The sequence below is a fragment of the Falco biarmicus genome, chromosome 5 (genome assembly GCF_023638135.1).
Source record: "Falco biarmicus isolate bFalBia1 chromosome 5, bFalBia1.pri, whole genome shotgun sequence".
Taxonomy (NCBI): Eukaryota; Metazoa; Chordata; class Aves; order Falconiformes; family Falconidae; genus Falco; species Falco biarmicus.
The window spans coordinates 55,404,943-55,422,782 of record NC_079292.1 but is presented as its reverse complement, the minus strand read 5'-3'; the positions used below and the strand labels follow the sequence as shown (position 1 = coordinate 55,422,782).

General features: G+C 36.8%; 1 protein-coding gene across 1 annotated transcript in view; it reads right to left on the bottom strand.

Moving 5' to 3' along the window:
- Nucleotides 1-17,840, bottom strand: part of IFT56 (intraflagellar transport 56) — a 55,236-nt gene that overhangs the window by 22,344 nt on the left and 15,052 nt on the right. Inside the window, exons 6-12 of the mRNA XM_056341421.1 lie at nt 16,816-16,961; nt 15,376-15,547; nt 14,918-14,992; nt 13,671-13,773; nt 9,025-9,080; nt 7,286-7,339; nt 6,425-6,488 (exon numbers count right to left, since the gene is read on the bottom strand). Coding sequence (XP_056197396.1) covers nt 6,425-6,488; nt 7,286-7,339; nt 9,025-9,080; nt 13,671-13,773; nt 14,918-14,992; nt 15,376-15,547; nt 16,816-16,961 — 670 coding nt within the window. The remainder of the gene's footprint in view (nt 1-6,424; nt 6,489-7,285; nt 7,340-9,024; nt 9,081-13,670; nt 13,774-14,917; nt 14,993-15,375; nt 15,548-16,815; nt 16,962-17,840) is intronic.

The following is a 17,840-nucleotide window of genomic DNA, read 5'->3' as shown; positions in this document are numbered from 1 at the left end:
TGTATTCATCAGCAAATTCCACAGAGAAAAATTGTTTAAGTAACAGCCCTTTTCCATGACACAATTTATGCAGCATATTTTTACCATTAATTACTCTTACTCTTAGGAAAAGACACCTGATACAAAGCCCAAGTTTGTTATTCTAACCTCATTAGCCTTTTTTCTTTAAAATTATGCTTCTCAGTTATCCTGGTCAAAGCATCTCTACATATTTTAATTTTACTTCCCATAAGAGTAAACTTGGTATGCTGAAAATATTGTTATAAAAAAAATCAATACATGCACAGGAAAAATACTGAGTGATAAAATATAATATGAAAATTAATTTCCATGCATTTGGGATTACCACATTGTTAACAAGTGGTAAACAAGTTGGATATATCAGTTTAAATGAGTGCCAGTACATTTTGCTGCTGTCAACGTCATCATAAACTTTGCTGCCATCATACTATGCTGTTGTCTACTCTGTAATTGCAAGCTGTGTTACGGAAAAACAATTTAAAAGCTTTTTTAGGGATTATGAAGTAAGCTTACTAGGATTAATGTTTGTTAGACCCAACTAGCAGCAATTGGTCAGAGATGGATGACCTCAAGCAGCAGCTGGAAAGGCATAAATGCAAGTGATGTCGAATCACCGCTATTTCACTATGTCAAATGATCACTAGTGAGCATGCTTCTCTGTGCACTTTGGTAAGGTGACAGGAGATAAGATCCTAAGGCTTCCAACAGCCCTGAAGTAATCTGCTCCTGTAAGTTAGTTACCATCAATCCATCCACAGTAGGAAGTTATGTATCTTTTCTTTATATAGAAATGTCATGTACCTGAACACCAGTATTTTGACTCCATACACAGCACAAAATATAGCATTCCATCGGAAAATTGTACTTTCTCCTTTACATAAGGTAGGGTAGTAATTATTCCTGGAAAACACTATGTAAGATCGCAAAATATATTTTGAACGAAAGCAGAACCTTGTTAACTTTTATCTTTTAGCAGTAGGAGATACCGAGCTTGGATGGCCTATCATTTCCATATAGAGACAATCCATCCTCACCTATGTCTGAACCACATTATTTAGTTCTCCAGCTTAAGAAAATTATTCAGTTATTTATCAAATGTTCACTTGGGAGCAGAAACTGGCCTGTATATTACCTGTCATTTTTTACATGCAGGCATACTTATCATGACACATATATGCCTTGACAGGACAAAAACAGAAACAGTTTTCCTCGGTGTTCCTCTGCTCTTTTTTTGTTGCAATGAGAATGCGGATAGCTCAAAAGTGCCCCTTCTCTCACATTCAATTTTTGAAGTTCATAAACTCACAGCACTTTATTTTAAACAATTTTTTTTAAAAAAACCAAATAACCCTGCAAAGAAAACTTCAAACCAAGAAGACATTTTTAGTAAAAATGATTCCCAGTAACAAAATATTAGAGCCACATTTTCCCCATATATGATTGGAGAGTTTTTAAGCTTTAGTACGTATTCTTATGTCCACATTTTTGCAGAAAATTTTGTTATCCCAGTATACTATCCTCCATATACTCTTAGAGAAAGATTTCATTAAAAAACCAAACAAGTAAAACATCTGTAAATCTCACACAACTCAGCAATGAATACTACTAGTGACAGGAAAACTAGAGTTTTATAGTTCTGATTCATCCCATGTGACTCATACAGGAAGAGGGAAAAGTTCTGATTTTTAAAAATTATGTAGAGTGACCTAAGAATACCTCAAAGAAAAGTCCAGAAGAAATGTTTCATTCCTCTCACTAAACACCAGATATGCCTGACTTGGTCCTAAAAGAGGACCACTGAAAATTAAAGGGGTGCTTTTCTCCATTATTCTTGCAGTGTTTTTAGGGTAGTTTATAAGACTTACTTAAGCACCAGAAACACTGTATTTAATGGAAATCTTAATGTTCGTTTACTTTTGCTAATGTTCCTCTTGCCCCGTTTCTACCCTAACTTATCTCAGACATCTGATCTGTTTAATTTTCCATCCAGTTAAGACCCTGGGAGAAGAACATGAGAATTAACTATAAAAATCTATTTATATCCTCCTTTGTAATGCCTGTTCCATTTTGTGTCATTGGGATTAAGAATTGTTTTTAAGCTTAAAAAAACCCCAAACAACAAAACCAAAACAACAGTAAAGCAAGCTGCTGTTCTGGGTCGGGTTTTTTTGTTTGTTTTAGGTGCTCCTCTTAAAACTTAAATACATACATAAAATACAGAATACATACATAAAAGTATGTAACTTCCAATATGAGATTAAGTGTGTACATGTTCTGAAAAGCATTTTCACATTAACTCTGTCTGCTCTATGTTCCTTGAACCTCCAAGTCAGAGATCTAACTGAAAATAGCAAAAGGCTTAATTAACAACCCCAAATGACTTTACAAATGCATGACACTGTACTCTTCCTAAGCTATCTGTTGCTGCTTTTTTCTTAATGCAGTCATGGGTTTCTACAGTTAACAAAAGCAAGTCAGAAAGACAGGACCTTGCTTTGTAAAAACATTCTACATCTTCATTTTAATCCATTAATTTTTTACAATCCACATTAAAATCAAGAGCCTTGTAGGCCCATTTGTGAGCAAAGGGTAGGATTTCCTCACTCTGGTGAGCACAATCTACTTTTGTATTATAAATCTGCAAAGCAGCTAAGTAACTTGATAAAGATCTTAAACAGACAATCTAGTGGTGGTACTAGCTCCTTGCAAGGATTGGCTCAGTGGTAAGTGCTGAAGCATGACATACACGCTTGAATAGCGTGGCTGGCTACTTAACAAAAGCCCAAGTATACAACAGCAAGAATTCTGTTCTCCATTCTAAATCCAGCAAGAGAAAGGCAGCAGATCAAAAATGACCACAAATATACAGCATAGTGGCTAATATGCTAAGGTACGTAAGAACACAAAAAGAATCATATTGGATCCAAAATCTATCTGGTTCAGAGCTGGCTGAGTAAGACTACACAGCTATAGAAAGAATATATACTGGTTTCACATATAATACATGCTGTGGTATGTAATGCCGCTTCCTTTGAAGTTTGTCCCAGCTTCCAACAATCTGCACTGAGGACTTCCTATTAATCACTGAAAATTTTGTGTTAAACACCTAATGGACTTTTCTTCTACAAATTTCTTTATAACTTCTGGTCCCTGCAAGATTCTGTATCAAGTTGTGTTCTGTGAAAAAGTAATTTATGCTGTTTAATTGTCTTGTGTGATGATTTATGTCAATGCTCCTTGGCTTTTTGTATGGTACAGTAACTAATTCTCCATTCCTCTTATCCTTGTCATTTATGATGTTCTGTATCACAAACATAACCAAGCTGTCAACATTTTCCAAGCCATGTATCCTCCTTTATTTAATCTCTCCTTGTTCAGGAAGCTATCCCCTTTCTCTAATCATCCTTGCTGTCTTTATTGTACCCTTTCTTGTTCTATCTATTTTCTTTGAAAGAAAGTTCTAAGAACCAGAACTGCAGACAGTATTCAAGAAAGGGAAGCATATCTGTAGAAAATGACACTGTAATTATTTTTGTTTTGTTCTCTCTTTCCTCATCAGTTCCTAAGGTTCTCTTCAACTTTTCTGATAATATTGTAAATATAGTTTAAGGGTTTTTTTCCCCCCCTATGTACTACTTCACATTTATCAAAGCTAAATTTAATTTGCATATTGTTACCCTGCCTCACATATTCTTCCACAGCTTTCATCATTGTGGAAGCTTTCATTTTTCCTACTTTGGTTAATTTTGTACCATTGGCAAACCGAGTCATGTCATTATTTGTCTCCTATAGCTCATTAATTATGAATACAAGCCCTTTCTTTAAAGAAACAAAAGGTTCTTTCAAGTGTTCAAATCAGGTGCATTTTATCCTTTTCACTGCTACTTCACTGAAAATTTTCTCATATAAATGAGAAAGGTTATTATGTAGCTTTCGTTATTGAAATTAGTACTATGGAATTTTTTTGTCTTTTGTTAACACATGGGTTTTGAATTTGAGCATACTCAGATGGCTGTAACAGGATCGGACTTTCATCATAAAATTTCAAGTCAGGTTCTACATCTCTGTATTGCTCTAGAGTCACCTGTTCATCTGTATGTTCTCTACAAAGATGAAAACTTAGCATTTAAAAATTCTTTCTCTATATCGTGCCATGTCCTTGCATTTACTAGGTCAATATGGGCAGAATAGAAGTGTCCAACTATTACTTAATTATCTTTCTGTATAAAATCTCTAACCTCTTTAATATGCCAGTCACTGCTCCCATACAGGCTGGCTGGTGAATAATTCAGCCTCAATATGATAAGTCTCCTATCTGAGCATGTAATTTAAAACAATTTTATGTTAGTCACTGATAAAGAAAATATATTTACTCTATTTTGAGAGACAGTTCCTATAACATTTAGAACCATTCTCCACTGGTATCATCTATTTAGTAATACCCCATTGTAAATTAAATAGGAACAATATCCTACATGTTACCTATCACATTAAAAAAAATATTTATGTTTATAGCTTCCTCTTCCAAAACCAGGTGCTCTACTTTATCTTTTAAAACACGTAATATTTTTTAAAAAACCCACATATTTGGCCTACATGTGTTTGCTTTTTGTTATGTCCTACCTAAACTGAACTCCATTTGCTTCTATTTCCTATCTACAGTTTGTTGACCTCCACTTGTCCTTCATTTGAGGATACAAAAAGAGCCTCACACTATTTCGCCTTGAAAGGAGTTACCCTGAACTGCGTGCTCTTCTGTATGTCAGCTTTCTCCCACAAATTTTTAAAATGACAAAGCAGTTTTTACATGGGAGTACTAAGAGCGTAAGATGCTTGCAGTAGTAGTGTTTCCATTTACCTTCAGTTGGAACCAATCCTTCACACAGGCTCATTTTTCTCCCCCAATTAAACCAACTTCCTAATCAGACTACATTTCTGTTCCTTTTTCTTCCCCTCAACCATACCTCAAGAGTCTCAGCCTCTCTATCTTGTTTTGCATATGGGTTTAAAAATATTTCGTAGTAAAGTTAAGACTTTCAGCTTCCTAAGAATTTCAACTTTGACTTTGGGCTATATCTTCACTATACATATATATAGTTCATATATATATGTGTGTACATATATATATCTCTCTGAATATTTCAAAAGATATACTTCAGCGGATCTTTTCTCAGACTACCTCTGTATTATTTTTATCCATGTCTGCAGTGATCATTCATCACACCTGCACAACTCTTATGGGCATTAAGAGGCCTACCACCATTGCATCAGTCACCTTGTGACTTTACTGGTATCACAAAACCAGTTAGCCATATGCCCACTAACTGAGTCCTCCACTACTACAGTTCGTATTGCTTCTTTCTGTTAGGATTACAACTCCAAAGACATAGCCGCAATGCAAAAGGAATGTGTTAGAGAAACCTCATCTATGGAACCACTTCCAGCCTTCCAACATGAAGCTCTCTGCTGCACGACCTCAACAGTACAAGGGCTGCAAGGAGAACAAAATGGCTACACAGTATTGCTGAAAGTTTCATCAGTACTGCTGCTCTATCTCTTGAACTACTTCTCTTTTGTCACCATGGACACAGGATACAACATTCTGTCTCTGAGGTCCATGAGCTGCCTGCACCATAAACACACCCAAGTTACCCACCTAAAGAAGCAGTCCTAGTGACAACGCCTACGAAGGAAACTGGGAAGCCCCATTTCAGCTGAATTCCTCTGTTCCGATTACTGCCTTTTTTGATTTGGTATTCTTTGTTTTACTGTGGCAAGGGGAAGGGAAGACAAGGTCTTGTTTTGGTCTATTATTGAATAAGTAAAAGTAAATATTGAAAATATATTGGGGTTTTGGGTTTTTTGTTTTGGTTTGGTTTTTTTTTTAAAAAAATCAACCAAGGGGTTAGTCCCAGAGCCTCCATTCCTCTCTGTAGCCAAATTCCTCTTTCCTCTTTACATTTTTATCAAGCTCAGTTCCAGGGCACACTCCATGCTAGGACTCTATGTACTTGATAGTCTTTTGTTAGCAGTTCTAGACTTGTACCTGTGAAGTTTCAGCTGCACACTTCATCAAATTAAGCTGTTGTCTTTTGTTTCTATAATGGGGATTATTAGTCAAAGGCAAGCTGCCACAGCGTCTATCAGTGAAGACCAGCTGTTTGCAGTATAACCTCTTTTCCACTCAAATTCCTTTAGTAAGGTTTGGAATCAATTTGCCTTCTAATTTAAATCTGCAAATTTGTTTTAGACTATAAATTAGACTTTCTGTTACTCATACTATAGCAACAAAATGCCTAGCAATAATCATGCTAACAGTCAGCAGTTAAACAAAGATACGATGGTATACATTTGGATATTGTAAGAAGGATTACATAATGGAGAAAGAGCATTTCAGACATACCACATTCACTGGCTGATTCACCCACCAACTGGAAGAACTGCTGAGCAATTTTCAGATGGTCTCTCTGGAAAAGGGAAAAAAAAAATTGCAACATAAGTTCCAGAGCTGATGCTACAGTCAACAGTCCTGATTCTGTTTTTAAAACGCAGCTGTTGAGAATCACTCAAGATAGCTTACATGTCTTTGTGTTTTCCCTGATAAGTTATACTTAGCTTTTTTTGCCAGCTGGTTCTCACAGAACTTCAGAGTTAGACTTGTAATAACTATGAAAAAGTAGTTGACAAGCAGAACTAATAATTCTTGTGGTTTTTGAACATGTCTTTTTAAATTTTCATTTATTTCAGACTTGGTTTTTAGGCTGACTGATCTGCTCTCTGAAAAGTAGGCCTATGGACTTAGACACAGGGCACTAAAACACTCTGTGGTCATATATATTATTATTCTAAGATAAATAAAAAATCCATTGGGAAAATAGATAACTATTATTTCCACAGTGAAAATACACTCTGAGGAGCAGATGGGGAGCAACTAACAGGCAGACCAGGGCTGAAATAAAAACAGAAAAGGTAAATGTGCCACTGTATGTGCCCACATATACAAGAACACTGTAGAAAGCAAACAGGATTTTTTTAGAAGCAGGACAGAGAAGCCAAATTCCACTTGGTTAATTGTCAGGACTAGCAACAGAGATTTGTATTTCACTCATTCTGGACTGAGTACTGTACAGAAGAAGATTACAGGACTCAGAGATCCTGCAATCTAAATGAGAAATGGCTGCCTCTTCCACTTTGGTCCAGCCCCTACAGATCTGTTCAAATTCTGTTGTTGGAGAACCTGGAGAACCTCATGGGCTTCACTCACCGAGCCCATTTCTTGTCCAAGTGCTGCATTTACCACTCCTTTGAGGATGTACTCCTGAAAAAAAAAAGGTAAAAAGGATCAGAGAAGACAAGGTGAAGATTTCAGGAGACACGTAACAGCCTATGTATACATTATTTTCTTTCTAAATTCTAAATTCAATTCTATCCCAAATCAGTATTATAGGTAGCTGGTTACTATGGTAGTGTTTCAGCACAGTAGTACAAAGTTACCCCCCAGAAATCCATTCCATTTGGTAGCTAGTCACTTCTGCTAAATACGTGGGATGCAAAGGGGTAAAGTCTTATGCTCAAAGACAATGTCCCAGAAGAAACAACGTAACATACTATCATGCCCTCTTCACCATCATATGACCAATAATCAAGTGCATTGTTGTTATATTAATGCACAGATCCCCCTTCAAATATGCACATTAGTTAACCATAACCACTAATATCCTTGCTCCAAAACACATAGCGTTTTCATCAGGGCAAAAATGTCAAAAGGTTTGTGCTCTGTGGTCATGTTAATCTATTAAAATCAGGAATAGGAGTAGAGTACCCTGTAATCTCTACTGTGAGATACAACTGTAGTTTAATTCTCTGAGCAAGATTTTCTCACTATGTAATGACTCATTTGTCTCATTCAAATCTTACAATTCTGAGTTATAGCTATAAACCTGTTTTAGCAGGTACTCTTGATAAACGTGGACAGCCCTGTCACAGATGTAAACATGGAAAAAGAGACATCTACAAAGACCAACAATGGAGTGCAAAGAAGCAATCTAAGAGTACTAGTCAGCATGCCAAGTAAGCATTTTACTTAACAAATAGTTCTGCAAGCCTTAGCAGGGAGTTCCTTCCAAGTGTGAGTGAGAAAAACAGAAAAAAAGCACAAAGATTCTCATTTCAAAATATGATCAAGAATGCTATGTTATTTTTATTAGGCATGTATATGGGGAAAATTGAGACTAATGGACCAACAGCTGTAGAAAACTGTTCTAGTAAGTCTTGCTATACTGCAAAACACAAGAAGTGGAAAGCAACAGCAGAAGACACTCCTCAGCACAGAATCACCAGATCTGTGTTCCTGAGGTTTTCCTTTTCCCTCACTCCATCTAATCATGACACAGATTCATGAAAGGTCCCTTTCATGCCCAGCTATGTGACCTTTGGAAAATAAACTGCAAAGAGGAATAAATCAGAGGCTAAAGATGTTGGAACAGCCACAAAAGAAAATTACAGTAGCAGCCAAGACACACTGCAGTTTTCACTCATTGCAGCCAGAGTGAGATGAGATTAGAAAAGACCTATTATTTAAACTGTTTAATCTAATGTAGCTTGTTTGTACTGAAATGGCTTCACAACAAACCCCATGAGCATCTGAGCTAGCAGATCTGAGGGATGGTAACCATCACCAGGGCAGAAGTGACAAGTAGCTGTAGTTGGAACGGGGCTTTTTCCTGTGCGCTAGTGGTCAGCTCCCCAGAATCAAATCTGCACACAACAGATCTGTATTCTTAGTTGACCGCAGGTGGTACAGTAATAAACATGCTAAGTTACTCATATATAATACTTCATCCATGGACATTAAGTCTGATGTTAATAAATGGATGGAAGACACAAGAGTTTTAAGAGTAGGAATGGGGCAGCTCTTCTCAGGATACCAGCTTTATATGTGCCAGATTTCATATAAATTTATAACTTCTGCTTTTATGTACCATGACATCAGTTTCCAATTACCTGTGGAGCTGTAGGTTCCAGGTCCTTAATCAGGTTATAGGCCTCCTGCACATCATCTGAAATACCAGAAATTAGAATGCATGACAACCCACATAGCACACTGTATTAGAACAAGTCACTTATCTCTACAACATTCCCCAATAGACATAGACTAAGAAATAAAGCATTTAGACAGGAGGAGAAAGGTAACTATAAATCATTGTGAATTTATATCACAATGGTGATAGTTTTCTAGAACTCAAATAGCAAACACAGAATGAGTAATAGCTTCTTTATTACTACAGTTTTCCTAGTAGAGATGACTTGGCCCCCTTGTTCATAACCCAGTGTCTGCCTTCTCAACAGTACAAGGTCAAGGTAATAAATCCATCATCTTCCTGTCTTTTCTGTTCTTACATTTATTTACCCCTCAAAGAGGATTGGTAACATGATTTTGAAGGGAAATTTCAACTTTTCCTTATCAATATTTCAAAACCTGTCCAGCAGCTCTTAACCGATCCTATTTCTAACCACCAAAGAGCACTACTAGTATAGAAGTTTAAATGTTAAGTTTGAACTTCATAAACAACATCCTTCCTACCCAAGAAATAAGTAAAATGAAAAGATCCTAAACTTTACCTAAATAAATAAATAATATGTTGGCACTATGGTCAGCTTTGTAAACCAAACTAGTGAAGATGCCCTTTTTACTGACAAAATTTTATTCAAACAGTACTATACCAGCTGCCCATCAGAACAAGCCTTATCAAACAAAACTATTTTGCTAGTACATACCATCCATACACTGTGTGGACAATACTCCAGGTCGACTTAAGACAGTATATATAGAGGCTGCCAGGATCCCATCAAACCTCTCTACTTTCCTACCCATTCCCTTGAGCAGTCAGGTAGTAAGCCAGCACAAGGTACCAGACTAGCCAAAAGGAATGATTTTTTTAATTTATTTTTTTTTAATAGAAATAGTTTTTTTATTATTTTTGGCTAGCTCAGCTTACCAACCACCACCACATTAAAGAAAAAAAAAAAGTTACAGCAGCCCTTTTTTTCATCAGTGTAGACCATCAACACACAACTGTGCTCTTCAGGCTCCAATACAAGCCTCCAGCAAACCTCACTGGAGCAGATCAGAACTGGTAACCTGGCCTCAATCCCTGCTAAAAGGCACTATCTTAAAGAGTTGGAAAAAACCGTGATGCATGTTTGTGCTTCAGTCACTCCAGTTCAGAGCTTGTCATAATACAACTTAACACTGCCTATCTTTGTCAGAGACCTTGTAAGTTTTGGAGAGACAGCTCTACTCATTAGAAGTAATGATTTCTCACATTCTTAACTCTTGCTGCTACAGGGAATTTAACCCTAATTCCCCCTGGCCTCCTTTTCCAGTATGCAAGTCATTTGTATACCACAGTGAAGAAGAGAATGTAACTAATGAAAATTACTGCGTTTGACAACAAGCAAGTAAAAAGCCTGATTTTTAAGCGCTACAGATGATGTACTTTGCTTCTGTGTAAGTAGAACTTAATTTGAAACATATTATTAACAGTATTATTGGGCAAGATAGTTGGTTAAAATATCAGTACTACTTATAGTGGCATCAGTAACAATAATACTGGACAGAAAGGTGGCTGGGAACAGCAGGCATAGATTTGCCAATAGCAAAGTGTACCGACTAACCCAAATTATGACTGGTTGTATGGATAAGGGGATAGCAGTGGATGCTGCACACCTTGACTTTAGCAAGGTCTTTTGACAGTCTCTCATACCTTTGTCATAGCCAAACTTGAGAGGACTGGCTAAGTAAGATAAGGGGATGGAAAACTGGCTGGACTAGCCAAGGATGGTGATCAAAAATACAACAAAATCCAAAGGTGGATCATTACTAATCAAATTCCCCAGGGAATGATACTGCTGAATGTCTTATATTAACAACCCAGATGATAGGACAGAGAGTACTCTTTGCAAGCTTGCAGATGATAAAAGACTGGGGAGAAAGCCCAGCTAATTGAGAAGCAGTTCAACAGGTTGAAAGAAATCTCATGAAGTTCACAGGAGGCAAAACATAAGTCCTGCATCTTGCTTGCTTTTGAAGCAATCCTAAGCAACAACATGGGGCCAGGGGGAACACTCTGGCTAAAAGGCAGCCTGGGGATCCTGACAGACAGTGCACCCTTGCAGCAAAGGAGGTCAACTGCACACTGGATCACATTAGCAAGAATGCCATCAGGGCAATGGAAGGGATTCTTCTCTATTTAGCACTTGTAAGATTGCACCTGGAGCACTGTGTCCAGTTTTGGGATTCCTCATTCAAGACAGACACTGAAATACTGGAGTGAGCCCACCTGAGGGCTCCCAAGGCAGGTAGATGCCAGAGGAGAATGAGAGAACTGCATTTGCTTAGCTTTCAGAGAAGGCTCAAGGGAGATCTTATCACTGTCTACAGATAACTAATGGGAGGGTACAGATGGGGACAGATTCCATAGCTGAGATGAAAGGCAGTGGACACAAGGTGGAACAGAGGAGGTTCTGACTAGATGCTTGTCTGGACAAGGCTCAAAGCAACCTGATCTAATTGGACCTACCTTGAATAAAATGTGCTATAGATCTCCAGAGCTCTACTCTCACTAATAATGTTGATACAAGAATAATTTACTCTAAAAGAGAGAGAGAGAGGTGGGAAAAAAGAAGATATGTAAATATCTACAGTGAAAAACAAGAAAGAATTTGAAAAACAGAGGATGTTAGTTAATCCTTACAAGCAGTTAACAAAACATGGCCTTGGGAGAAGGAATAGACACCGTAAATATGTCAAGCTGGGACACAACAAGGTAAATTCAAGGAGAACCAAATAGTTAATGAGACCAAACAGAAAATTACTGGAACTATCTGTGAACTATCTAATCACATGCTAAAAGATCCACCTTTGAGCAAAGAGGGCTCTCTACTAACAAAGCCCCCTCCCCACAGAACACTAGTGGTGAAAAAAAAAGTCCTGTACCTTAAGTGGACAGGAGGCTAGCAGCAACCAATGAGAATTAAGTGTGACTGAAAGTTTATAAAAAGTTTTACCACTTGTTAAAAGGTGGGCTAGCTTTGTGGATTACCACCTAACACCCACCTCTGTGCAGACACACATTAAACAAGTAACTCAGCTCTGTGTGTGGATTGGTTCTTGCACACCGGTAAGGAACCCAGACTTGGGATAACAATGGGATGTTATTTACCTAGAACTCTATAAATTTATAGAATATAAAGCAGGTGAACTATTATTAATATACAATTGTGACCATTTGAATTTACTTGAGAATATATATCTAATTTTCAACCATGATGAAATTTAAATAACCTTACTGTCATTCTCTACTATCAAAAAAAAACCCATAGGGATAGAATTGCCATATTTTGTGAAGACTATGATGTATGCAGATCAGCTGCGTCAGACTGAGATGTTATTGCACAGTATTAGTCACAAGAATTTCTATAACCACTAATAGTCACCAGTAGTGGTATATTCTAAAATCTGTCACAGTCTTGAGTTGAGCTGAAACGATGAGGCAATGTTTCAATTGCACATGCAGAAAAAAGAAGCAGTCCTGGATACAGCTGAGCACCAAGAGAACTTATTCCAACTACAAAGATTAAATCTCGCCAACCTTGTTGATTACAAATCATAGAGAAGTTACTCAGAATCAGCATCTGAAACTCAAAGTCAATCACATAAAAAAGCTCACAGAGCTTTACTATGTTTACATAAGCTCAGATTCTCTGATGAACTTACTGAGATGCAAAGAATATAAAGTTGGTGTGACTGACTTCCGCCAGCAGAATGTATCTCCTTTTTTCCAGGTAGTTTTTCAACATTTTGGGGGAAAAAAATAATCGCAGGCATGGATTTTATTTAAAATGTAAGAAAAGACATTTTTCTGCTTTCAGATGCTCTGATCATCTAAACATACTTTGTCATCTTTAAAAGGTGACAGAAGACAAGGCTTATAATAAAGCAATGGAAAAGTAATCATCACATCTCCCCATATTAGATGAGTGCAGTTAATACCTACTCATCACTCAGCCAGTCAAGCCACTACTGAATAAAGGAACACAATGGGAGAACGGGAACAGCTTTGAAACTCAACTCAGACAAAATTCAAAGGAACCAGCCAACTAGGGAGAAACAAGTAGAAAATCCTGTCCAACTGATCCTGGCTACCTACCTGCATTCTTTATGAGTTGTAAAGTAGATTTGGAATAAAGTGTCTTGTTCACAGTCTCTTTGGCTCATATTCAGTTTGTGCCCTATTTACAGAAACAGTTGTTCTTGCCTTCAAAGGACATATACCATTCTCACATATTCAGGCAGGAGAGGCCCGCTAGCTATAAACATATAAGCACCACCATCTCCAAAGCCATCTCATACAACCCAAGAACCTCCAGTACCCTGCTAAAGTAGATTTATTTGACTGCACACAATTAAAGCACTTCTCTGCAAGCCATGGGAACTCTTACATCACTATTTTCCAGAGGAACAGAAAATGAAATAAATTACATTCTACTGCAAGGAAAAATAAGCATTTCATTGAATAGTCAGTTGAGATCAGGCAAATTAATATCATCCCTGAAGCTGTGAAATAGACAGAGAAAGGTGTATTTACCTTGCCGCAGATAATAAATCACAAGATTCAGTCTTGCCTCAGGAATAACATCAACCAGAGGAGGCAGGACCTGTAAAGCCCCTTCTCCTCCTCGGAACACCACCTGCAGAGAAAAGCAGCATTATTGATAACTGTGTATCAACATATGATGTCTTAATTCAAGGAAATGAATCCTTAAATTCCTATGTGAACAGTAAGAAAAGGTCAGTGGTACTGGCATTAGCATAATCCTTGCTTTAATATAACTACAGAATTGTGATGTGTGAAGAAACTTTATTCTGAAGAATATTAAGTATTTAATCCATCAGTAAAAATTAACTTCAGCTTTCAACACTTCAAAGGAGTGATTACCTGTCAAAGATTTTAAAGAATAATATAGTCTAAAACAAAAGCGAGGGAAACACATACAGAACTAAAATTTGCTTATGATGTACTCATATGAAAAAATTAGGTTAACAACTCTACATTTATTTAGAATGCCACAAGATCCTAAAATGATCAGGAGCAGTCAATTATACTTCAGTTTCATATGACAGTTCCTCCAAGAAAATCTAACATACTTATTCAATAAACCACTAGCAAAAAGACCCACATTCAAAATAAAGAATGTTAACTTAGAAAAGTCCAGTTTGAAAGGAGTTTTAACTCTTATGGAAGAAAACATTAGCTTGTGGTGACTACTCTTGAAAAACCAAGGGCAAGCAACTGCTCATCGTTAAATAAGAGCAATCTACTGTTACCCTTTGATCAACAAACCAATAATACAACTGCAGGGAAAATTAACAGGTGATTAATGACTCTTTTACTGCAGAACACACAAGTATTTTAGCTTTTATCAGCACCTTTTTCCCTAGGAACCCCTTGTTAAGTACTTTTTGGATGAAGGCCATTTCCCCATAAGAGTACGGGGTCATGCATTATGACTTGTTTCTACAGTGTCCTTATTGACTGGGCTCCACAAAATATCTTGCAAAGGTATTCTTACAGGACATAAGTTATTTTAATATGCCTTTGGAAGTAAAAGCAACAGCATTATTATTTTCTTGACAGAGTCTCAAACTGACAGGGAAACAAAATACCCTTGATGGCACATTGATTCTACAGGTAGGATTTCTGGAATAGGACTTATATGGCAGCAAAGATTCAACTGGGTCTGCAATTCCCAAAATATTCCATTTTATGAATCATCAAGAAAAGCTCTACAAATGAGTGCAGTTTGTATTAAATCTGAGAAATACATTACTCACCAGATTGTGCTTAATGAGCTCCTTGCCAAACTCAAAAGACGATGAGGCACTGTCTGTCAAGTTCTTGAGCTCTGCCTGGAATTACATATATTCCAAATTTTTAAACACAAAACTAAAAAAGCACAGAAGCATAAATGGAGCTTCATATGAGCCCCAAAGCTGATAGACATCTCCAGCAGTGCTGGATCACTGAAAGATTTTTGCCTTCCCACTTCTATGTGATAACTTTAGATAGACACAAGGTCAAAAATTAACTGGGAAAACTAAGACCACTGTGCACAGATGTGAAGTGCTTAGTACCAGGGAAACTGAAATGGGGACATTCCTAAGAGAAGGATACAATGACCAGATAAAGGGCGTTATCAATGTTACTGATTAAGACAGATAACAAGGAAAAGAAACCTGTACAGAATTTTCAGTGAAAATAAAAGTGAACTGAAGGGCTGTCTGATAGATACCTCAGCAGCTTTCCCATTGTAAAGTCGAAAATGATTACAAGCCTTAAGGTTAAGAGCAATGGTGCTGTCAGGAACTTGCTGAAGATAAACAGCTAGCACTTCCTGTGATACATCATAGTAGTCCAGTTTGTAATAGCATAGGGCCACATATACATTCAGAGCCAGGTATTCCCTGCAGGAAAAAGGATTAAAGAAAACATTTAAATCCCACCAGATAGTTATACTACAGAACATTAACATCAGTGATAAAGCTCTCACAGGTCTATACATCTTTTACAAGCACAACAAAACTGGGGTTTCTGAGAAATGCTTAGAGCTTTTAAAGCTCTAGTTAGCTAGGACTGCACAGATCCAGATTTGCATTACTTTTTTCAATGGCAGCTACTTCAGCTTTAAAGAATCACCTACATAACTTTTGGTTCGCAAATCTGGGAAATGGTGACAACTTCACACAAAGGAAATATACAGAACATGAGCACTGTATTTGGCCTTGCAGAACAGGATTTTCTATGCGATAGATGCAAAGACATTTAATATGCACATAAAACTTTGAAAATATTTTAATGGATCTTATTATCTTACACCCCGTACAATTATTTTAGAAAAATCCTTGCCATTACAAGCTATCAAGCCAGAAGAACTAGACACAGAATTAAGACAGGCATTTGTGGAAACAGTGAGTAAAAGGGTAATTGTTAGAAGGTTACTCATTTAGTTTTGAGTGATTGCTTCTACAGGACTTGGAATTTAAAAATCTCTTCTGCAAGCATTACATGACATACTTATATACATTATGATGGGCTTTTCCAAAGCATTCAAGAGAAGTTACTGCTAAACGACAGCTATGTAGTCTGGGACATTAGTTTCTATTTTATTAAACAATACTTCCAGCCATGTAAGAATTCAATTTGCTCCTTGTTAAATTCTGAACTAAAAAAACTTACAGAATATGATAGGAATAATCATCAACAAGTGTCATAGCAGGATAAATAGAAATGGAAAGAATTTCAGGCTTAAAGGAATGCAAGGAATTATCTGTAAAACTTATGAACTGAACTCTCAGAAAGGTGAAGGAGAAGTCAATAATCACAAGCAAGGATCATCAGACTGGACATCAAAGTGGAAAGAAGACAAAGCAGCTACATAACCACGTATCATTTCAGAAGTAAGCAATGAAATAAAAAAAGATCTCAGAATGAATTACACAAAAATATCACTAAAATAAAGCAACAGAGAGCAGACTTCTTTTTAAACATGCATTTTTCTATAATGCTTTGCAATGAACAAAATTGAAAGGGCTGCAGCATGCACATTTTGCTGTGGGAAAGAGACATAGTAATTGGAGGAAATTCCTAATTTCAGAAACCAAGCAACTAAATGGAATTCAAATACCAGCAGTATCAGAGACACTGCTTTAAGGTTTAGAGTAGAGATGCCCACCGATTATCAAGAAGAATGCGTTTGTAGATATCAATGGCTTCTTGGTAGTGGGACCGCATGTAGTGGATAGATGCCAAGCTAAGCTGATCTTCTGTAATGTCTTGCAGATTCTGGTGAGAGCTCATCAGTTTCTTCTCATCGCTGAACTAAAAAGAGTGTGACACATTCTCAGAAGAGTTCAGTGAGAAAAACATTTTAATTCGATGGTTTAGTTTTGTCCTTGTTGGCAAACAGCAGGTGATGCATATTAAACATCTGGAAAACCTCTGTTACGTGAGGCTACAACTAAGTATACATTTTCCTTTAAGATGCGATTTAGACATAATTACATGTCACATGCCTTGATGGATAAGAGGGGAAACAGCTGAATTAATTATTTCACAAACAGAATTTTGCAACACAAGATTTGACTTTTATTATTTGAGCCAGCAGAAATTCTGCTGTTTGTAGATCCAAATCTTACTTCTCATGGATAGCAGAAAATTACAAGACTTGCCAACATGCAAGCACTAATTTTCACAAAACTTCTTTACAGCACTAACAAATTCTCTTTAATCAGCACCTTAGAATTCCAGTTTCTTTAAATAAATGGTTTGTTGTTAAAAGCATTGCTGTATAACACATAACACACATACAAAGATAAAAACAAGGAGCAGAGTTAAACATAACCATTATATTTGTATTACAATAGTAAAGTTGAGGCTATTCACCTAATCATTCTACTCAAATCACTTATTCCAGTGGTTCCCTTTGCTGATTCTGTTGATTCAACAGTAATTATGAATTTCTCTTACACACAAATTCTATCTTATCTATTTGTTTTTATCTATCTGCTCAGTTTTCTTCAAATTCTTTTCCTCCCTCTAAGCCGGTCACAAAATGATACTCCAGTACAAAGGCAAGAGAAGTTGCTTAACAGAACTAAAGGCAATGGGCTTCATAGTTTTGTAAACCCCTTTATTTCCAAAGACTAACTTGATGAACTGGGTATTATTCAACTTCTCTTTATCACAGACATCTGTAAG